At 43.7% G+C, this 24,623-nt stretch overlaps 1 protein-coding gene across 1 annotated transcript in view; it reads left to right on the top strand.

The window, feature by feature from the left end:
* Positions 1–24,623, top strand: part of ipo11 (importin 11) — an 880,228-nt gene that overhangs the window by 284,875 nt on the left and 570,730 nt on the right. The window contains exons 12-14 of the mRNA XM_085965921.1: positions 1,302–1,392; positions 18,420–18,467; positions 18,753–18,858. Of these exons, the coding sequence (XP_085822047.1) occupies positions 1,302–1,392; positions 18,420–18,467; positions 18,753–18,858 (245 nt within the window). The remainder of the gene's footprint in view (positions 1–1,301; positions 1,393–18,419; positions 18,468–18,752; positions 18,859–24,623) is intronic.

The following is a 24,623-nucleotide window of genomic DNA, read 5'->3' as shown; positions in this document are numbered from 1 at the left end:
TTATTTGTGTCCTCCTTTGTGAAGACAGAACCAAAGTATGTATTTAGTTGGTCTGCCATTTCCTTGTTGTCCATTATAAATTCCCCTGATTCTGACTGCAAGGGACCTACGCTTGACTTCACCAATCTTTTTCTCTTCACATATCTATAAAAGCTTTTACAGTCAGTTTTTATGTTCCCTGCAAGCTTACCCTCATATTCTATTTTCCCTTTCTTAATTAATCCCTTTGTCCTCCTTTGTTGACTCCTAAACTGCTCCCAATCCTCAGGATTATTGCTTTTTCTTGCCAATTTATATGACCTCTCCTTGGATCTTATGCTATCCCTAATTTCCCTTGTTAGCCACGGTTGAGTCACCTTTTTTGTTTTATTTTTATGCCAAACTGGGATGAACAATTTCTGTAGCTCATCCATTCGGTCTTTGAGTGTTTGCCATTGCCTATCCACCGTCAACCCTTTGAGTGCCATTCCCCAATCAATCCTACCCAACTCGCTCCTCAGACCATCGTAGTTTCCTTTATTTAAATTGAGGACCCTTGTCTCTGAGTCAACTACTTCATTCTCCACCTTAATGAAGAATTCGACCATATTATGATCGCTCCGACCCAAGGGGCCTCTTACAACAAGATTGCTAATTAATCCTTTCTCGTTACATAATACCCAGTCTAAGATGGCCTGATCTCTGGTTGGTTCCTCGACATATTGGTCCAGGAAACCATCCTGTAAACACTCCAGGAATTCCTCCTCCACAGTATTGTTACTAATTTGGTTGGCCCAATCTATATGTAGATTAAAGTCACCCATGATGACTGCTGTGCCCTTATTGCACGCTTCTTTAATTTCCCTTTTAATGCCATCCCCAACGTCCGCCTTACTGTTCGATACAAGTTTAGCATAACCTTTCTACTTTTCAATTCTATCCCGTGTGCTTGGTTTGCTTTTTTATGGCCTTATTAACCTGCGTCGCTACTTTTAGTGATTTGTGTATTTGTACTCCGAGATCCCTTTGCTCTTCTACCCCATTTGGATTCTTATTTTCCAAGTGATACGTGACCACCTTATTTTTCTTACCAAAATGTAATACCTTGCATTTATCTGTGTTGAAATTCATTTGCCAATTATATGCCCATTCTTCAAGTTTATTAATGTTTTGTAATTTGTTGCAGTCCCCAGTATTGACTATCTCTCCCATTAGACTCTGCTCCTCTATTGTTTTCAATAGGAACCTATCCTAAAATGCTGCATTTGCTCATATAAATTTGGACTATTAGTTTTATAAAATTCTTTTTTTTTGTCTTTTAGCCATGTACGGAAGTGCTGTTTTTGGACATTTTTCACGAATACAGCCAAATACTTACCCCTGTGCTGTTAGAAATGGTTCAAAATCTACATGGTATGTTTGATTTTTTTTAAAGAAATGTTTAATTTTAATGTTATATTCATTTCATCAGAGAGATTATTTGCCATGCATGAACTGATTTCAAATCTCTCAAAACTGAAATTTGCAAGATGGCAAAACCCCTGTTGATGTCACATTACTTGGAAACTTGAATACTTTTGTAATAATCAGCCATGAGAATGTTTTCTGTTTATTGTATGAAATCATTGTTGAAATTTTATTTGTATTCCATATGGGACTGGGATGTAATTTATGCTTTTGTTTGTATCCAACAGTGTATCAAAATAATGAACACAAAATAACTCAATAATGCATTTACAGAATTTCATTGAATTTTTAAGGCAAGGTCCCCGGAGGGTGTCTGTTTCTTTTGTAATTAACTGTCTTCAATTGTATTTAGGTGACCTCTGGAGGTACTTGCTACTTCTAAGAAGGAGATTCATGGACTTTACACTTAGATGAAAGAGAACAAATTAGGGTAGTCAGGTGATTTAATGGATGATACTTTGATGAAACAAAATTCTCTCCGTCTTGGGGCAGAATTCGTTGGTTTAAGAATTAATTTTCATAGTAATGTAGTAATACAACATATATTACCATAATAATGTGGCGATCTATTTCAATGGGAAAATGTCTTAAATTGTATGCTATTCAGTACATAGGAACAGGAGTGGACCATTTAGCCCCTCGAGCCTGTTTTGCCATTCAACGAGATCCTGGCTGATCTGTGACCTAACTCCATATACCCACCTGTGCTCCATATCCCTTAATACCTTCTGTAAACAAAAATCTATCAATCTCAGATTTAAAATTAACAAATGTTCTAGCATCAACTGCCATTTGCGGAAGAGAGTTCCAAACTGCCACCACCCTTTGCTTGTAGAAGTGTTTCCTAATTTCACCCCTGAAAGGTCTGGCTCTAATTTTTAGGCTTTGTCCCCTAGTCCTAGACTCCCCAACCAGTGGAAATAGTTTCTCTCTATCTACCCGATCAGTTCGCCTTAATATCTTGATAACTTCGATCAAATCACCCCTTAATCTTCTAAATTCCAGGGAATACAACCCTAGTTTCTGTAATCTCTCCTCATAATTTAACCCTTGGAGTCCAGGTATCATTCTAGTAAATCTTTGCTGCACTCCCGCCAAGGCCAATATATCCTTCCTAAGGTGTGGTGCCCAGAACTGCTCAGTACTCCAGGTGTGGTCTAACTTGGGCATTGTATCGCTGCAGCATAACTTCTACCCCCTTGTATTCTAGTCCTCTAGATAGAAAGCCCACCATTACATTAGCCTTTTCTGTACCTGTTCATGACATTTTAATGATCTGTGTACAAGGACCCCTAAGTTTCTTTGGACCGCCACTGTTTCTAGCTTTTTAACAGTTAGAAAGTACTCTGATCGATCCTATTTAGGTCCAAAGTGAATGACCTCACACTTGCCGACATTGAAATCCATTTGCCACAGTTTTGCCCATTCACTTAATCTATTAATATCGCTTTATAATTTTATGCTTCCATCAACACTGCTTATAATGACGCCTATCTTTGAGTCATCGGCAAACTTGGATATGTGGCTCTCTATCCTATCATCTAAGTCGTGTGTGAATAGTTGAGGTTCCAACACAGATCCCTGTGGGATACCACTAGTCACTTTCTGCCAATTAGAGTACCTGCTATTATCCCTACTCTCAGTCTCCTGCCACTTGGTCCATTTCCTAACCAGGTCAATAATTTGCATTCAATTCCATGAGCTTCAATTTTAGCTAACAGCCTCTTAATAGGGACTTTATTGAATCCCTTCTGGAAGTCCATATAAATAACATCCATAGACATTCCCCTATCCACTACAGGAAACTTTCGATTAACCGGCCCCTAAATAACCGGAACGCTCTATCCACCGTCAAAATTCAGGAGTCGGTTCAGGTAACTTTTTTTTACTTTTAGTTACTTTTTTTAATTGATTTGTTGCTGTGCAAGGGTGTAGCTGAGTCTGTTGCTAAGCTACAGAGACGCTTGCAACTTGTGCCGATTGTTTTGAAACAGGGTTTGTTGCTTTATACGGAGCTCTGAGCTCCGTATCTTTTACTATAGCGTTCGGTTATCCGGAATTGTTGATGAACCGGCAACATGTCGGTCCCGTCCGTGCCGGATACCAGAAAGTTTCCTGTACTTTAGTCACATCTTCAAAAAATTCAATCAGGTACATCAGGTATGACCTACCCATTACAACTCCATGTTGGCTGTCTCTGGTCAGCTGATAATTTTCACTGTGTTCAGTCACTCTATCCTTAATTATAGACTCCAGTCATTTCCTAACAACAGATGTTGTTCCGATGATTCCTTCACATGTCATATGTGGTAAAATATGTGGCGCTGTAAAAATATGTGGCGCTGTAAAAATAGCTGACGTGTCCCTACGGGAGTAAGCATTCCATTGTACTTGTACTGGTTACATATGGCAAATAAAATTGAATTGAATTGGTAAATAATGTTTCTACTAAATTGCAGTGACACATGCCCATTTAAAGGACAGTAACTTGCATTTGTATAGTGCTTTTAATGTGGAAGAACATCCAAAGCATTTCACAGGAGAAATGGAGTGACTACAATGTAGTTGCGGGAGGGTTAGCAGTCTGAGAAGACTTTTAAGATGAGACGGGAACATAGGAACAGGAGTAGGCCATTCAGCCCCTCGAGCCTGTTCCATCACCTAGCCTTGAAACGGCCCCTATCAAAGTGACAAGTGACATCCTATGTCACTGTGATCGTGATAAACTACCCTTCCTTATCCTTCTCGACCTGTCTGTAGCCTTTGACATGTTTGACCACACCATCCTCCTCCAATGCCTCTCCGTTGTCCAGGTGGGTGGGACTGGTTCCATTCCTATCTATCCATTTGTAGCCAGAGAATCACCTGCAATGGCTTCCCTTCTCACTCCTGTACCAAAACCTCTGGCTTCCCCCAAGGGTCTATTCTTGGCCCCCTCCTACTTCTCATCTACATGCTGCCCCTCAGCGACATCATCACATCAGACATTTCCTCCAATTAAATATTGGGAAGACCGAAGCTGTTGTCTTCAGTCCCTGCCATAAACTCTGTTCCCTAGCCACCGAATCCATCCCTCTCTCTGACCACTGCCTGAGACTGAACCAGATCGTTTGCAACATTGGCATCCTCTTTGACTCTGATCTGAGCTTTCAACCCCATATCCTCTCCATCACCAAGACCGCATACTTATACCTCCACTAGCTGAAGTGCCCGGCGGTGCCGAGGCTTTTTCAAGGGAATGTTGTTGTTGGAAGAGAGAGAGAGAGCGACTGGGGGGGAAGAGAGAGAGCGACTGGGGGGGAAGAGAGAGAGCGACTGGGGGGAAGAGAGAGAGCGACTGGGGGGAAGAGAGAGCGCGACTGGGGGGAAGAGAGGGAGGGGAGAGGAGGAGGGGGGAGGGGAGGGAGGGGAAGGGAGGGAGGGGGGAGGGCGGGGAAGGGAGGGGGGGGGAGGGAGGGGGGAAGGGAGGGCAGGGGGGGAAGGGAGGGCAGGGGGGGAGGGAGGGCGGGAGGAAAGGGGGGGGAAGGGAGGGCGGGTGGGGGGCGCCCCCTCCCCCCCCCGAGGGTCGCGGCCCCCCCCCCCCCCCCCCCCCCCCGAGGTGAAGACCGCCGATTGCGCGCGCAGCAGGAGCTGAGACGCGGCGTGTCTCTCGGCCGGTGGGCCCGGTTGCCAGGGCAACCGTGACGCTGACCAAGCCAGAGAGAGAGACGCCGCGTCTCAGCTGCTCCTGCTGCGCGCGCGGCACCCCCCCCCCCCCCCCAAGGTGAAGACCGCCGAGATTGCGACTGTGCGAGACGTCCGGCGGGCCCGGTTGCCAGGGTAACGCTGGACGCTCAGCAAGCCCCGCCCCCCGGCCGAGCCAGAGACGTCTCGGCTCCTGCTGCGCGCGCACCCTAGCGGCGCTGGGCTGAGGCTCGGCCCTCCAGCCTTCGAGTGGGGCCGGGAGGTGCCTAGCTCGGGCGTGGGTGCGGAGGAGACGCCGAGGCTTCTAGGCCTACCTGGAAAAACGGGAAAGGTAGGAAAATTAATGAGATTAGATAAGTTAATTACTTTCTAAATCATTTTTTTTTAAAACAATATGTGTTTTAAAAGCAACGTTTTTTTTTAAGACGCAGAAAGCGGGAAAAAGAAAGGAAAAGTTTGGAATCAAGATGGCGGCGACTCACCTCGGTTCAGAACGATAAAGCCCGGCCACACGCGCACCGATTGGCCCGGCGGCACACGCCAGCAACCCGGCGTACGATTGGTCGAGCTCGAGGTCACTCTGTCGCTAATGAGCGGATAATGAGATGCTAATGAGCGGAACGTTGAAGGTTTTTGGGATACCGCGGGCGGGATTTTAGCCCGGCCGAAAAGTAAATACGCTTAAAACCGTCTCGGAAGCGTAAGCTTTCTTTGGAGGTAACGCGCGCGTAGGTATGCCCTGTAACTTTCGAGTGCATACCCATAAGCACACGCGATGATAGACAGATAGAATGACAGAAGTACCGATTTATATATATATAGATAACTGCCCGTCTCCATCCTGCCTCAGCTTATCATCTGCTGAAACCCTCATCCATGCCTTTGTTACCTCCAGACTTGACTATTGCAATGCTCTTGTGCATCAATGCTAACAGAATGCTGGCCTTTATAGCTTGAGGACTAGAGTACAAGGGGGTTGAAGTTATGCTGCAGTTAAACAAAACCCTGGTTATACCACAGCCTGAGTACTGCGACCTATTCTGGAAACCACACCTCAGGAAGGATGTATTGGCCTTGGAGGGAGTGCACCATAGGCTTACCAGAATGATACCTGGACTCTTAGGGTTAAGTTACAAGGAGCGATTACACAAATTAGGGTTGTATTCCCTAGAACTTAGAAAGTTAAGGGGTGATCTAATCGAAGCTTTCAAGATAATAAGGGGACCAGAAGGTAAATAGAGAGAAACTATTTCCGCTGCTTGGGGATTCTAGGATTAGGGGGCATAGTCGATAAATTAGAGCCAGACCGAAGTTAGGAAACACTTCTACACACAAACGGTGGTAGAAGTTTGGAACTCTCTTCTGCAAATGGCAATTGATGCTAGATCAATTGTTAGTTTTAAATCTGAGATTGAAAGCTTTTTGTTAACCAAAGGTATTAAGGGATATGGGGCAAAGGCGGGTATATGGAGTTCGGTCGCAGACCAGCTGTGATCTTATTGAATGGCGGATCAGGTTCGAGGGGCTGAATGGCCTACTCCTGTTCATATGTTCCTATATCACAGATTTTCATCGCTCAACCATTGGCGCCCATGCCTTCAGCTGCCTAGGTCCTAAGCTCTGGAATTCCCTCCCTAAATCTCTTTGCCTCTCTACCTCTCCTCTTCGCTACCTCCTTCTTTAAGATGCATCTTAAAACCTAACTCCTCTATCCTAAATATCCCCTTATGTGGCTTGATGTCAAATTTTGTTTGATAATTCCGGTGATGCACCTTGAGATGTTTTACTAATTTAAAGGCGCTATATAAATGCAAGCTATTGTTGTAGATCGTGGCTGATCTGTACCTCCACTCCATTTACCTGCCTTTGCTCCATATCCCTTGATACCCTTACCTGATATTAAAAAAAAAATCCATCGCTCTCGGTCTTGAAAATTTCAATTGACTCAGCATCCACAGCCTCTTCTGGGAGAGAGTTCCAGATTTCTACTACACTTCCTGATGGCTGTGTTCTTAAAGGTAGACATGGAACTGTGCAAAGGAGGTCCCACAGCGCTTCCTGATTTCACTACTAAATGGACTAGTTCAAGAAAGGTTTACATTAATATTTTGCATCATCAGGTCTCTCAAATATATCAAAGCATTTCACCTAAAATTAATTATTTCAAAGTGCAGTGATCCCTTCTAAACTATATGCAAATTTCACTTAATCACTGAAGTTTTATGAGTTTCATTGAAAGTTATTTCATTGGAACATCCAGTTCAGGTGTTTTTAATGTGAAACACCAGGAACCTACTTCACTTTGATAATGCACTGGGACGGCTTACATCCACTCGAACCAGCAGAATATGGAGACATATACTTCGTTTCATGTCTCTTCTGAAAGACCGCACATCCAAAACTGTAGAATTTCCTCAGTACTGCAGTGATGCATGGAACTTGAACCTTTTGACTTGGAAGTGAGAAAACTACCAACTCAGGCAAGCTGACTTGATTTAGCAATGTTAGTCATCATTTTATTTGTTTTATTTATTGACATGTTAGCTTGGATTCTTCAGAGTGTTAATTTGCAACTTCCAACAAGACTAGCTCAAGCCAGTTAGCTCTGTAGCTGGTAAAATTATAAGAAAATAAAACTCTCTCTCTCTTGTTCTGTCTCTCTCTAAATAATAATTATAAAATTATATCCTGACATATTTGTGAACTATTTATCACTTTACTTTTTCAAGGAACTAGTCCAATATACTCCACCCTCAAACCTTCACCCTATTTGTTCTCCAACTTTCGCCCCATCTTCAGCCTCCCTTTCCTCTCAAAGGTCCTCAAATCTGTACCCATCTCTCCCACAACTCCCTATTTGAATCCTTCCAATCTAACTTTCATCCTTCTCATAGCACTGAAATGGCACTAACTAAAGTTACAAATAACATTTTCTGTGGCAGTGATTGAGGCATTCTCCCTGCTTGACCTTTCCTGTCGTTCGATGGTTGCAGTGTCATTCTCCTATAACATCTTTCCTGTCGTCCAGCTCCGTGGACAGTTCCATGTCTACCTACAAGAACACAGCCAGAGCATCTCTAGAAATGGCATATTTTTCTTCACCCACAGTGTCATTTCCAGGGTTCCCCAAGGAATCTATTCTTGAGTTCCTCCTCCTCATCTACATGCTGCTCCTTGGTGATGACAAACATGGAATCAGATTCTAAGTGCACGTTTATAATATTGTTAGGGAATGGATATTCTTACAAGTTTGCTATTCCTCAAGCTAATAGGATTCAAAGGCTTTTATTGGCAACCATAGAAATTAAGTATAATAATTACACATATATTTAAGAGCACACTTATGGCAATACGAGTTCACCGGAGAATTCGGCATGTTACAGTTTTAGAGCTCGGGGTGGGGGACGGGCATGGTCGTACAACGACTGATCAGGCCTCATCGAATTCTGAGATATCTCTCCTAACACACTTTTTAATACTTTTCCAACCGGCTAGGTGAAGATTCACATTTTTCAAATCATTACTTCATCCACATTCACTTAGCTGTTCTCCCTCATTGATAACTAGTTTTCACAAGATGAACTCCCATTCAACTTGAGACAGTGAGAGATTAATGAACAAAGGTCTTCTACAGACAACGTTATTATTTGCCTTACACAGATGTGCCCTTGTTCTGGGAGGACTGCTGAGAGATCTATGATGCCAGGACAAAGGAAATTTGAAACTGAATTTTTTATGAACTAAACGTCTCTGCCTCGTAACTTCTAATTCCCACAGACTAACTGAACATTACTATAAAACACATTTGAAAAGCTAAAAGTTGATATAAATAATTAACCCTTTCTTTACAGTATCCAGCTGTACCTCTACACCACTTCTGTCAGCCCTTTGACTGCTTCCATGCTTTCGGACTGCTTGTCGGAGAATAAGTCCTGGATAAGCTACAAGTTCCTGCAGCTCAACGTCTGGCAGGCTGAAGCCATCATCACCTTCCCTTGAATAGACTGCATTTCTCTCCTCAGTCGCACTCAGGATGAACCAGAACTTTTGCAGTCTTGACATCCTCTTTGACCCTGAACTCTAAATCTCACATGCGATGCATCATGAAGGCTTCCACCTCTTCAGCATTTCTTGTCATCGTTCCTATCTCATTCCCTCTGCTGCTAAAACCCTTATACATGCCATTGTCACCTCAAGACTTGACTATTCCAATGCCATCCTTGCTGGCCTTCCATCGTCCACCCACGATAAGATTCCACCGTGTCCAGAAATTTTGCTGCACGTATCCTGTCTTGCATTAAATCCTACTTTCTCGTCACCCCAGACCTCGCTGATCTACACTTGACTTCCTGTTCTCCAATACAATGAATTTCAAATCTTCATCCTTCTCATTCTCATTTATAACTCCTTCCATAACCTCATCCCACCCTATCTCTGTGATCTTTTCCAGCCTGGTATCCCTGCCAGAGACTCAGCTCCTCTGACTCTGGCTTATTGTGTTGTTCCCCTACTTTTGCTTCCCATTTGTGGCAGAACCTTCAGCCTCCTCTGTCCTACTCGCTGCAACTCCTCCATAAACTTGTCCACCTTTGGAAAACCTTCTCAAAACCCATTCATCACCTTTCCTAATCTCTCCCTTCCTAGCTCTACATCCATTTCCTTGTATATACCTATGTATCAGGTGCCTCACTGAAATTTGTTAGTGTCACATCTACTCCATATATATATTTTACTATTTTTTTATTCGCTTGTTCATTTACTGTTCAATACATTTGTTTGAGAGTTAAAGTCTATAACATGGTGAGTTGTTAGTATCGCTCTGCTGATTTTGAAAATGAGAATACTGGGAAGCAGAATTCTGTAGATCTAATAGCAAGAAAATCAGACTGTCAGCCTTGGCTTAGTGGTAGCACAGTCACTTCTGATTCAGAAGGTTTTGTGTTTAAGCCCCACTCCAGAGACTTGAGTACATAATCTAGGTTGACACTTCAGCGTAGTTAAATTGCCTTTCTGACTGAGGAAGATTGCACAGATGAGGTAGAATAAGGAGGAGTTCCAAAAAAAATAGCAAAGTTGAAAGTGATTTGTAGCAAAGAAACATTGAATTGCAACGCAGCTGCTGATATGAAAGTGTTCACTATCAAAGGCTTTGAATTCTAAATTAAAGGAGTTGAGATAATCTCAAAGTCGTTTCTAGTAGGATTAAGTGATAGAACTGTCATGAATTTGTCGCTAAATCTGTCATTAAATTGTCACTAAATCTGTCATTAAATTGGTATTCTCACGAGATGGGGCCTTTTTAAAAATATATTTATGGGGAAATGTCAGGCTTTTCCGTTTTGGAACGGACATAAAACCAAGTCCATTTGAGTCTGAGCAGTAACCATGCATGGTACAACACTCAGGTACATGCTTTTCCCCCCAAACACAATCACCTGATTTTATCAATGATTTTCATTGAATATCTGTACTATATGATATAGATACTCTTGTGTTGTATGCATAGGCACCGTGCTGCTGCTGATTACGCATTCCTTTATAAATTATTTTGAGCTTTTCGCTGTGCTTGGGAATGTAGCTCAAGGACAGAGTATGTACTAAACTCTGTTTTAAAAAAAAAAGCCAGTTCTGAAATCCCTTCTACTTTGAATTATTCAAGTTATTTTAAGCAGTGACAGGAATAAACTTTTGTACTCCATATAAACAAAATCCCTATTCCAATGTTTGACTAAGTCCTGTACTCACTGTCACTGCTGATATTTAAATAGTTTTGAGTGATTACTAAACCAAACTATCTTTTGCTATACTGGAATCCACAATTCACCTGAACTCAACATTCTTGCAGCAAACATTACTTGGAAAGAGGGGGCAGCTACTTGCTTAAGGGGAAAATGCCTCTACAGTTTAAAGATAGAAAATATGTAAACAGTAAGCAGGTAGTAAGAGGCGGGGTGGGGCCAATTAGAGACAAAGAAGGTCATATATGCTTAGAGGTGCAGGGCAAGGCCAGAATACTCAAAGTACTTTGTATTGGTGTTTACTAAGGAGATGGATGCTGATAAAATATCAGTAGAAGTGGAAAAAATGGAAGGGATGAAAATTGATGCACAGGATGTACTAGAAAGGCTGGGTATGCTTAGAGTTGACAAGTCGCCTGGTCCAGAATGGCTTGCATTCCAGATTGCTATGGGATTTGGGGGAGGAGATAGCGGAAGGACTTGCCATAATTTTCCAAAACCCCTAGATGTGGGGGAGGTGCCTGAGGATTGGAAAGTGGCAAATGTGACGCCATTGTTCAAGAAAGGGTATAAGGACAATCCTAGTAACTGCAGGCCGGTCAGTTTAACATCAGTGGTGGGTAAAGTTTTAGAAACAATAATCAAGGAAAAAATTAACGGGCACTTGGAGAGGTTTAAGCTAATTAAAGAGAGCCAACATGGATTTGTAAAAGGCAGATTGTGTTTGACTAATCTAATTGAATTTTTTGATGAAGTAACAGAGGATTGATGTAGGAAATGCAATGGATGTTGTCTACATGGATTTTCGGAAGGCGTTTGACAAAGTGCCACATAAAAGGCTGGTTAACAAAATTGAAGCTCATGGAAGTGGCAGCTTGGCTAAGGAATTGGCTTAAGGACGAGTTGTGGTAAATGGCAGTTTTTCAGACTGGAGGATGGTAGACAGTGGTGTTCCCCAAGGGTCAGTGCTGGGGCCACTGCTTTTTTTGATATATGACCTGGATATTGGAATACTGAGCAGAATTTCTAAATTTGCCATTGATACCAAACTTTGGGGTGGGGGGGTGGGCAGCAGGGGGGAGGAAAGAGGAAGGAAAAATATCATAAGTTTAAAATTAATAAGCCAGGATTTTGACCCAGCAACGTTGAAGGAACGGCGATATATTTCCAAGTCAGGATGGTATGTAACTTGGAGGGGAACTTTCAGGTGATGGTGTTCCCATGTGCCTGCTGCCCTTGTCCTCCTTGGTGGAAGAGGTTGTGGGTTTGGGAGGTGCTGTCGAAGAAACCTTGGCGAGTTGCAGCAGTGCATCTTGTAGATGGTACACACTGCAGCCACGGTGCGCCGGTGGTGGAGGGAATGAATGCTTAATGCGGTGGATGGGGGTGCCAATCAAGTGGGCTGCTTTGTCCTGGATGGTGTCGAGCTTCTAGAGTGTTGTTGGAGTTGCACTCATCCAGGCAAATAGAGAGTATTCCATCACACTCCTGACTTCTGCCTTGTAGATGGTGGAAAGACATTGGGGAGTCAGGAGGTGCGACACTTGCCGCAGAATACCCAGCCTCTGACCTGTTCTTGTGGCCACAGTATTTATGTGGCTGGTCCAGTTAAGTTTCTGGTCAATGGTGACCCCCCAGGATATTGATAGTGGGGGATTTGGTGATGGTATCGCTTGATGGAGATAGTTATTGACACTGGTGTGGCACGAATGTTACTTGCCATTTATCAGCACAAGCCTGAATATCGTCCAGGTCTTGCTGCAGCGATGTCCTGGGGCTGAGATGATTGACCTTCAACAACCTCAACCATCTTCCTTTGTGCTCGGTGCAAGTGCAGAGGTGAAATTAAAAATGAAATTAGGTAAGTAAAGAGAGGGCATGAAAAAATATTGGCAAGTAACATCAAGGAAAATCTTTTATAAATACATAAAGAACAAAAGGATAACTAAAGAAAGAGTAGGGCCTATTAGAGACCAAAAACATAACCTGTGTGTGGAGGCGAAAGATGTAGGTATGGTTCTTAATGAATATTTTGTGTCTGCCTTCACAAAAGAGAGGGACGATGCAGACATTGTAGTTAAGGAGGAGGTGTGTGAAATATTAGATGGGATAAACATAGTGAGAGAGGAAGTATTAAGGGGTTTAGCATCTTTGAAAGTAGATAAATCGTTCGGCCTGGATGAAATATATCTCGGGCTGTTAAGAGAAACAAGGAGGGAACAGTGGAGGCTCTGACCACAGATGCCTGAGGACTGGAAACATTGTAACACTGTTTAAAAAGGGAGGGAGGGATAGACTGATTAATTACAGTCCAGTCGCCTAACCTCGGTGGTGGGAAAATTATTGGAAAAAATTCTGAGGGACAGTATTAATCATCATTTAGAAAGGCATGGATTAATCAAGGACAGTCAGCATGGATTTGTTACGGTAAGGTTGTGTCTGACAAACTTAATTGAATTTTTTGAGGAGGTAACAAGGAGGGTCGATCAGGGTAATGCGTTTAAGTAGTCTACATGGATTTTAGCAAGGCTTTTGACAAGGTCCTACATGGCAGACTATTCAGAAAAGTAAGAGCCCATGGGATCTAAGGGAAAGTGGCAAGTTGGATTCAAAATTGGCTCAGTGGCAGGAAGCAAAGGGTGATGGTCGACGGGTGTTTTTGTGACTGGAAGGCTTTTTCCAGTGGGGTTCTACAGGGTTCAGTACTAGCTTCCTTGCTTTTTCTGGTATATATCAGTGATTCAGGGGGCGATTTTCCCACTGGAGGCAAGATGGAGGTGGGTTTCAGTTTGGGTGAGTTTGAAGCTCACCTCCACTGATAGGTTTCAAAAATGTGCGATTTTCCCATGATTGGTCACTTGATTTCAGAGGTGCGGGATGCCCTTGGTCAATTAGTGTTTTGGGACTGAAACTCGCCTCTGTTGACAGCACTTTTCCAGTCTGATTTTATGACTTTTTGCTCCCTTTGCTCATTCCACAGCATTTCTGCGTCTCCTGCAACCTCGTCCAACATCTTTCAAGAAACCACTATGTCCAATTCTAAGGCAAGGGCCGACCCGAGGCTCTTGGATGAGGCGCTGCAAATGTTATTTGTGGGGGTGACAGCTAGCATGGAGGTGCTCTTCCACTCATCTCGGAGGAAGGGGCCTGCCAAAGAAACCAAGGCTGTGTGGGTACAGCTGGCAAGGGATATAACCTCCAGATCTGTGTGCAGATAGGGAGACTGTTTCTGTGTATTGATGAAATGCCATCCCTGTTGGAAAGTAATAAGATGATTTGAAGCCAAAATGTTGGCGTTATGCCATCTGTTCTTTCACTTTAGGCAGCTCCACATTGCGGGCACCGGCACACTTGCGTTGTCAGGTTGGTGGCCTGAGTGAAAGGAGGCCAGAGAGTCATGTCCATTGTCAATGATGTCCCAGGATGGAGCCAAGGACATGTGCCAACTTGGGCAACCTATGCAAATCTGGCCATGATAAGTTCATCCCTTGCATCCCGGGCAGCCATGTGCTCGTGTGCTGCCGCTGCTGCTGGTCGATACACTGGTGCTTTGACCTCCTCCTCCTCCTCCAGATCCTCCTCCTCCTCATCTGAGGTTGATGCAGAAAGAAGATGAATGGTTCCCATTCTGTTTGTAGATGCCTCCTTTGGGGAAGCGCTCATTGCAAGCGGGGAGAGGGTCTTCCATGGAGGGCCCACAGTTGATTGAGTCAAGTTGCAGCACCTCTGACTTCGGAAGGCCTTCTAAAAGTGCTCAGAGACCTTTTAAAGCCAAGGTCTGGCACCTGCAAGTAATCGTTGCTGCAATAAACGATGTCTTGTTAGACCTGCAGCAGTGAGGAGGCCACCCACGAGTCAACCCGCCAGGTTTACCTGGCATGGTTCAGGAGGTGCATGGAGCACGCCGAAATGCTGGAAAAATCATGAGGGCCTCTCAAAATAGGCTTAGAGCGGCCCTTAATGAGCATTTAAGGAGGTTAAATAACAATGGCCAGCTGGAGGCGGGAGCGTTTCCCGACCTCCAAAACCGGCACCGGCAAAATCCCACGGAGGCAGGTTTCAAACCTGACCTCTCTGAATTTGATTTTCCCGCCTCCTCCGACCTCAGAAAATTGCCCCCTTAGACTTCAATGTAGGGGGCGTGATTAAGAAGTTTGCAGATGATATAAAAATTGTCCGTGTAGTTGATGTTGAGGAGGAAAGCTGCAGACTGCAGGAAGCTATCAATGGACTGGTCAGGTGGGCAGAAAAGTGTCAAATGGAATTCAATCCGGAGAAGTGTGAAGTAATGCATTTGGGGAAGCTGAACAAGGCAAGGGAATACACAATAAATGGTAGGACACTGAAGTGTCGAAGAACAGAGGGACATTGGAGTGCATGTCCACAGATCCCTGAAGGTAGCAGGACAGGTAGATATGGTGGTTAAGAAAGCATACTGGATACTTTCCTTTATTAGCCGAGACATAGAATATTAAGAGCAGGGTAGTTATGCTTGAACTGTATAAAACACTAATTAGGCCACAGCTAGAGTACTGCGTACAGTTTTGGTCACCACATTACAGGAAAGATGTGGTTGCACTAGAGAGGGTACATTGGAGATATACAAAGATGTTGCCAGGACTGGAGAATTTTAGCTATGAAGAAAGATTGGATAGGCTGGGGTTGTTTTCTTTGGAACAGAGGAGGCTGAGGGGGGACTTAGTTGAGGTATATAAAATTATGAGGGGCCTAGATAGAGTGGATAGGAAGGACCTATTTCCCTTAGCAGTGAGATGAATAACTGGGGGCATAGATTTAAAGTAATTGGTAGAAGGATTAGAGGGTAGTTGAGAATTTTTTTTCACCCAGAGGGTAGTGGGGGCCTGGAACTTATTGCCTGAAAGGGTGGTAGAGGCAGAAACCCTCATCTCATTTAAAAAGTACTTGGATATGCACTTGAAGTGCTGTAACCTAGAAGGCTACGGACCAAGTGCTGGAAAGTGGGATTAGGCTCGATAGCTCTTTTTGGCTGGCACAGACATGATGGGCCGAATGGCCCCCTTCTGTGCCGCAAATTTCTATGATTCAAATACATGTGCAGTAATGGGAAAGGTCCCGCACAGGCTGGTCATCTGCCTTTTCACTGTAAATATTGCACATGCGCAGAAATTTAAAGCGACCACACATTAAAAGAAACAGGCCGCCCAAAACAAACGCTGCTTAGAGGGAACATTGTTTACACCCTCCCCTCCATTTTTTTCCTTCCCTACATTTCCTGAATATCTTGTAGCTAGGAATATTAAGTTCCCAGTCCTCCCCCTCTTTGAGCCAGGTCTCTGCTATTGCCACTATATCATAGTTCTATGTGACGACTTGTACCTGCAGCTCACCAAACCTATTTACCATGCGTTGGACATTTACGCACATGCACTCCAAACCCATCTTATAGTGCCTCGCATTTACAGTCTGATCCCTCCTATTTCTGAACTATATTTTACTCCAGTGCTATTCTGTGCACCTTCTTTCTCTTCTCAAATATTTCATCCTGTTACCCATCTCCTTGCCAAATTAGTTTCAACCTTCCGCCACAGTAGTAGTTAACCTCCCCGCAAGGCTTTCGTTTTATGTCTTGTCCGAAAAATGGCACCTCTGATACTGGACCACTCTCGCTGAATTGCTGGCCGAGATTGTATGGTTAAGTCCACAGTGCGGCTTGAAGCCATAATCTGGGACTTAGAGGTGAGAGTGCTACCGACTGAGCCAGGCTGACATATATTTGACATGTGACTTCAAAAATATTTACTTTGCAAATAGGTTGCTCATATACATAACTTGAAATACTTTTATATCCTCTGCAACATAGGTAATTCATTAATTGAATTTAAATATTTGTTGTTCACTAATTATTGTGGACTCATTAATGATTTTACACAGTCTTTATTCAGCTGACAGAAGCAGTACAGGTGCGATGCAAAGGGAAGCAGGAATGATCAAAGATTTGCATGGTTAAATAATATAGTCAGATTTGGCAGCCGCGCCTTTCTCATTTTAGCTCCAGTGACTCCCAATAAAATTAAGTATGTTAAATGTAGGTTGTGTTTGAAAATTAGCTGGTGCATTCAGGACTTTACTCAAGAGTGCAATGAACAGAATAATGTATGAGTTGCAGTTCAGAGTAAATTATATAGGCTTTATTCATGAGAGACATATTTAAAATCTGAATTTAGATGCATTGGTTGGGACTTGGGAGGTGATTGGAAAGTGATTTTGATCAAAGATGGCAAGTGAGTGACCTAAAAATGATTAACATTGCAATGCTTATGATATTGTGAATCGACAGGCCAATTTCAAATTCATTAACTGTACCTCAACATATGGTGTGACGTTTTACTGGTATTTACATATTTCTACTTTTAAGGTTGAAAAATTTTGATAAGTATGTGATGTTCATAATACCTAAAGCCTGCCTAGTGTTGATACCCCACAAATAGTTAAGTTTATATTTTCTGCCATTATAAACAAAAGAAAAATGTATAATGAATCCATGTAACTCTAATTTGAATTAACATACTGATTAGCATTTCAACTAATTTGTATTAATCTCACGCCACAGAAACTTCTCATCATTACTTACAGTTGCATCCAATTAGCACTACTGCAAAATATAACAGTCAGTCACCATTAAGTGTGAGCTACCTTGGATAATCCTGGGAAGAAAAACCTGCTCATCACACTAGACCTGTACAGGAAAATAATTTGAGCAACCTGTGTGCTGAAAGAAATGAATTGTTAAATTTTAAAGACAACATGAAGATTCCTTCAGTTAGTTTAGTTTAAAATGCATCATTCTGGTGTGTTCATACCTCCAAAATGCATTAATATAGTTTAGATACTACATATGTATGAAGCATGCATTCCCTCATAGGTCACTGAAGTAGTACTATATTCATCTTGAAGCATAGATCAGATAAGCATCAGTGAGACGGCAACAGTATAATTTGGTAGCTGGTTCACTAACCCTGACTCCTGAGCTCTCCGATGCAGGGTGGTGTCAGACCACTTCTACTTGTCATTTTTACCACCCTTCCGCACTTGATCTAGTATAACTCCAGTTTTGTGCAAAGCTACGTCCATGTTTGTGCTTCATTGGATGGTTTGGGAATATTACATAAATTGGTGTGGAATCTATTCTGTTGGAGTGAAGTGAGTCTGTTGCCCATGCTCTCGGTTTTAATTAGTGCCCATGCAACAGAGCCCTGCACCTGCATCAGGCATGTGCTTGCAAAAATGTCTTTGTCACTGGTTCCAATGCAACCAGCAGCAAAGTGTCATCGGCAGTATAACTTTGGTCTGCCTGCTGCGTGTTGCACTATATTGCATCTGTATGTACTCATCATAAATTGTAAATAAGTGCCATATTCTGTTACAGGATAACAAACGTATCAAGTTATCCTCATTGCAGAGTAACTTCTACATTTTCTATCTTTTCATTTTCTTTCATTTCTATATTTGCATTTATACTTAAAGTAAAAATGAAACAATCAGAAATAATGTTCTTGGTAATTTTTTTAGGACCAACCAATGTGGAGAATACTGTTGGACTAGTGATCAAAGATGCTGGTATGTTATATTTTCCAATATATTGTCCAGTTCAATAAAGGATGTTATTTACATCAGCAATGTTATTGGTTCTCATGATATGATATTATTGTTTTATGATGGTGGAACAACAGATCGTTGAGTACCAGAGGCATATATCATAACATTTTATAACAGAAGTTCCTATACAACTAAGAAATATTGAATATACATTTTGATGTTATTAGTTATTTAACACTAATTAATTTTTATCTGTATTATGAAAATAGTTTGTATTGTTGACAGTTTGCATTTTGCTCTTGGTAGTGTACAATGCAGTTGGATTGGCAGCCTATGAACTTTTTGACAATGTGGACTTTGACCAATGGTTTAAAAACCAGTTACTGGCTGAGTTACACGTTACTCACATAAGGTAAGTGACTACTGTTTCAGCAAATTAAGAGAGCCTACTTTTCAGAAATTTGATTCCAGTATTTCCAGTAGAACATTAACATGTTAACACAATGCTCTTTAGTTTCACATTCTGTCTTTGCATTTGGTTAATGACTCTTTGATTATCTTTGTTTCACTTTCTTCTCTCCCTTTACTCCTTTCCACTCTGGCATTTGGACATTGTCCAAAATCAGTTTGGACAATGGATGGTCCAGCCTATGGACATCACCACAAATATCACTGGTATCTGTCTTATTTGCCACATTAGGCTCCATGCTTGAGATTGCTCACTGACCAATTTTCCATTGCTCCCCTAACAATGTGCTGAAAATGTAGTGTTGCTTCTGAAAGCAGCTCTCTGTTCACACATTTTTTGCTCTCCTGCTGGTAAATTAGTCTTGTTTATTTTGTGAAATCATTTTACCATCAATAAGGAGACAGTAGCAACCAAAAGCCATGTTTAGCATGAGAATCAACCACCTTTTTTCTGTGTTACAGCCTCTTATTCCTGTCATACTGGAACTGAAGTGGTAAAATCACTTAGCTGTTGTGGTATCAAATGTTTAAAGCTGCTTTTATATTGCCACCTGGGTCTTAGGAAAGTGAGCTGCATTCCCATATTAGCCATTGTAATGTGCAGCCAGTCTTCCAGTGAACCACCCTCTGGAGGCCCACTGTTCCATGCAAGTGCAAACTGATTGTAAAGATTTTGGCTAGTGTGCAAACTCCGTCCTTGCAAACTACCGCCCCATCTCCAAAATCCCTTTCCTCTCCAAAGTCCTTGAACGTGTTGTCGCCTCCCAAATCCATGCCCATCTATCCCGCAATTCCATGTTTGAATCCTTCCAATCAGGTTTCTGCCCTTGCCACAGTACCGAAACGGCTCTCATCAAAGTCACAAATAACATCCTTTGTGACTGTGACAAAGGTAAACTATCCCTCCTCGTCCTTCTTGATTTGTCTGCAGCCTTTGACATGGTTGACCACTCCATCCTTCTCCAACGCCTCTCCACCGTCGTCTAGCTGGGTGGGACTGCACTCGCCTGGTTCCATTCTTAGCTATCGAATTTGTTAGATCCGTGTATTTTTGATGTTGTGTGTCCTTCAATAACTAGACACGAGACTGCAGGAACAATCAACAGGTATTTACTGGCTGAGGGTTACTCTAAAACTAAACGTACAGATCCCTACTCCGGGTTTATATACAGGTGTGGTCACTGCCGGTACCACAGTATACAGGAGCTGTAAAAAGTAGTTCTCCCCTTAAAGGTACATACACTACAATTCCTCCCCTTTTAGATTGACAGTACCATAACATTCATTTAACAATGAACACTTTTAACATGCACATTAACTGAAAATAGTCCATTTATAAATTCAGTCTTTGGGGCGGCTTCCTGATCCTTTCTGGATAGCGCCTTTCCTGAGTGTCTTGTTCTTGGTGCGGAGGCCCCCTGTCATCAGTTGGTTCATCAGCTTCCGATGCTACTGTTTCTGGGGTAGATGCTACCTGTATGTCGGGTTCATCACCAGGTGCGCGAGACATGGGGTTGACTCTTTCCTGTGACTCTAGGATCTGGTCGACATGGCGTCTCACAATGTTCTCCCCAACATCCACTGTGTACATTAGTGGCCCCTGCCGTGTGCATATCGTTCCTGGTTGCCATTTCTCTGTTTGGTAGTCGCGGGCCAAGACTGGTTGCCCTACATTGAAGCTCCTTGTCGGCTTCTCATTGATGTGCTGGAATTGCTTATTCTCAACATCTCTTCGTACATTTGGTCTGAGCAAATCCAGACGAGATCTCAACCTTCGGTTAAAGAACATCATGGCCGGGGTCTGGTTGGTGACTGCATGTGTCGCATTTCTGTAGGCTAACAGGAAATTGTCCACCTTATGCTGTAGTGGAATGTCGTCATCGCACATGGCCCTTACTGCTTTCTTAAAAGTTTGTACGAACCTCTCGGCCAATCCATTTGTGGCTGGATGATACGGGGCGGATGTGTAATGCCTTACCCCATTCTTTTTCATGAATCTTTGAAACTCTTCGGACACAAACTGTGGTCCGTTATCAGAGCAAATCTACACTGGCAAGCCGTTCCTGGCAAATATGGTCCGTAGGACTGCAATAGTTTTCTCCATGGTGGTGGACGACATTTTGATCACCTCAGGCCATTTTGAGTGCGCATCCACGGCTATTAGAAACATTGAGTCCATGAATGGACCAGCAAAATCAATATGCACCCGTTGCCATGGAGATGAGGACCACTCCCATGGGTGTAGAGGGGCATGTGGTGGTGCATTTTGGACCTTCTGGCATCCTGAGCAGCTCTTTGTCAGGTCCTCGATTTGCTGATCGATCCCCGGCCACCACACATAAGCCCTAGCAAGGCTTTTCATTTTCACCCCTCCCAGATGACCTTCGTGAAGCTCATTGAGCACTCTCTCCCTTAACTTGGGTGGAATTACCACTCTGGATCCACACATCAAGGTCCCCTGGCATACTGACAGCTGTTCTCTTCTGGATGAGAATGCTGGCAACAGTGAGTTGCCATGTGTTGCCCATCCCTTCACCGTCAAGTCATATACCCGAGACAGTGTCAGGTCATTTCGGGTCTCCTTCTCTATATCAGCGTTAGTTACTGGCAAGCGTTCAATTATAGTCGAATGAAATATTTCGACAGGGTCCACTGCTGGTGCTTCCTCCGCAGTAGGCAGTGGCAGGCGTGATAGCCCATCAGCGTTTCCATGTTGTTTCGTGCCCTTATACTCGATTTCATATTGGTTCGCCCCTAGAAAAAGCGACCATCTTTGTAGCCGTTGCGCAGTCATCACCGGCACGCCCTTCTTTGGATTAAAGATGGAGACAAGTGGTTGGTGGTCAGTCAGCAAGGTGAACTTCTGCCCGTGCAGATAGTGGTTGAACTTTTTCACTCCCCACACTAGGCTGAGGGCCTCCCTGTCAATCTGGGCGTAGTTACGCTCAGCTGAGGTTAGTGACCGAGACGCAAAGGCTACCGGCCTCTCCGAGCCGTCCGGGAACTTGTGCGACAGCACCGCTCTAATGCCATAGGGTGATGCATCACACGCCAACCGAATTGGTAGTGTTGGGTTGAAATGAACCAACACCTCTTTTGATGTGATCAATTCTTTGCACTTCTGGAAAGCTCGTTTACGTTCGTCATTCCACTTCCATGGTACCCCCATTTGCAGTAGGGTGTTCAGTGGGTGTAGTACTGTAGACAAATTCGGCAAGAACTTATGGTAGTAGTTCACCAGCCCGAGGAACGACCTCAGTTGTGACACATTTTCCGGTGCTGGAGCCTTGACTACTGCCTCAATTTTTTCAGGGGACTTATGTAACCCCTCTTCATCAATAACGTTGCCACAACACGCGATCTGCTTCTGGAAAAACTCGCATTTGTGGCGATTAGCTCGGAGCCCATATTCCTTCAATCTAGTGAGCACCTGCTCCAGGTTGGCAAGGTGAGCACTGTCATTTTCGCCCGTGACCAGGATGTCGTCCAAATAACACTGGGTCCCTGGAATCCCTTGCAGGACTTGATCCATTGCCCTTTGCCAAATAGCCGGAGCTGATTCTACCCCGAACACCAGCTAGTTGTATTGGTAGAGACCTTTATGAGTGTTGATCGTGAGGTACTGTTTCAAGGCTTCTTCTACCTCCATTTGCAGGTACGTCTGGGCCAGATCAATCTTCGTGAAGCGTTTTCCTCCAGATAGCGAGGCGGAAATATCTTCAATCCGCGGAAGCGGATATTGTACCGTGTGAAGGACTGGGTTCACTGTCACCTTAAAGTCCCCACAGATGCGAACTTTCTTTGGTTCCCCAGGCGTATTACTCAACGACCTCTTCATTACAGGAACGATGGGTGTGACCCACTCACTCCAGTCCACTTTGGACAGTACTCCTGAACGTTCCAAACCTTCCAGTTCTGCTTTGACGGCTGGGCGGATCGCATAAGGCACCGGTCTGGCCTTAAAAAACTTTGGGCTTGCATTTTCCTCTATTTTGATTGTCGCTGTTATGCCTCTTAGTGTTCCAAGTCCCTCCTGGAACACTTCTTGTGCGTCAGTTAGCATTTTTGACAGTCGTCCAGGTGTGGCGTCGTCATCCTTTTTGGCATCTACAGTCAGTGCTTGTATGGAATGCCAATCTAGCTGTATCTTCCGGATCCATTCAAGTCGTAGAAGGGAAATAGAGAGAGTACAACGCCAACATGTTCCTGTAAAGGTCAAGGGTGGGACCAACAAGCAAAGGGAACCTTGGATGACAAGGGATATACAAAAATGCATTAGAAATAAAAGGGGGGCTTTTGGCAGTTACAAAAGACTAAAGACAGAAGAAGCCCTAGAGGAGTATAAAAAGAGCAGGGGCATACTTAAAAAAGAAATTAGGAGGGCGAGGAGGGGCCATGAAATAACACTGGCGAGTAAAATAAAGGAAAATCCTAAGATGTTTTATAAGTATATTAAGGGCAAGAGGATAACCAGGGAAAGGGTAGGGCCCATTAGGGACCAAAGTGGCAATCTGTGTGTAGAGCCAGAGGATGTAGGCGGGGTTTTAAATGAATTTTTTTACATCTGTGTTCACTATGGAGAAAGACGATGCAGACATAGAAATCGGGCAAGGGGACTGTGACATACTCGAACATATTAGCATCGAGAGGGAGGAGGTGCTAGCGGTTTTAGCGGGCCAAAAAGTGGATAAATCCCCAGGCCCGGACGAGATGTATCCCAGGCTGGTGTGGGAGGCAAGGGAGGAGATTGCAGGGGCTCTGACACTAATTTTCAGAACCTCTCTGGCCACAGGGGATGTACCAGAGGACTGGAGAACAGCTAACGTAGTACCATTATTCAAGAAGGGTAGCAGGGATAAACCAGGGAATTACAGGCCAGTGAGTCTAACATCTGTGGTGGGGAAATTATTGGAAAAAATTCTGAGGGACAAAATTAATCTCCACTTGGAGAGGCAAGGATTAATCGGGGATAGTCAGCATGGCTTTGTCAAGGGTAAATCATGTCTAACAAATCTGATCGAATTTTTCGAGGGGGTGACTAGTGGGGTGGATGAGGGAAATGCTGTGGATGTGGTTTACATGGACTTCAGTAAAGCTTTTGACAAAGTCCCGCATAGGAGACTGGTCAAGAAGGTAAGAGCCCATGGGATCCAGGGTGCCTTGGCGCGTTGGATCCTAAACTGGCTGAGTGGCAGGAGGCAGAGGGTGATGGTCGAAGGTTGCTTTTGTGACTGGAAGCCTGTGTCCAGTGGGGTACCTCAGGGATCGGTGCTGGGTCCCTTATTGTTTGTGATCTACATAAATGATTTGGATGAGAATGTAAAAGGTATGATCAGTAAGTTCGCAGATGACACGAAAATTGGTGGGGTGGTAAATTGCGAGGAGGAAAGCCTCCAGCTACAGGACGATATAAACGGGTTGGTCAGATGGGCGGAAAAGTGGCAAATGGAATTTAACCCTGAAAAGTGCGAGGTGATGCATTTTGGACGGACAAATAAGGCAAGGGCATACACAATGAGTGGTAGGACCCTAGGAAGTACAGAGGGTCAGAGGGACCTTGGTGTACATGTACATAGATCCCTGAAGGCAGCGGAGCAGGTAGATAAGGTGGTTAAAAAGGCATATGGGATACTTGCCTTCATTAGCCGAGGCATAGAATATAAGAGCAGGGAGGTGATGATGGAGCTGTACAAAACGCTGGTGAGGCCA

Source organism: Somniosus microcephalus, chromosome 2, assembly GCF_052327205.1.
Source record: "Somniosus microcephalus isolate GS21.2 chromosome 2, FLI_Smic_1.0, whole genome shotgun sequence".
NCBI classification, from domain to species: Eukaryota; Metazoa; Chordata; class Chondrichthyes; order Squaliformes; family Somniosidae; genus Somniosus; species Somniosus microcephalus.
Note: the sequence above shows the minus strand (reverse complement) of the source record. Positions and strands in the feature narration are given on the sequence as shown.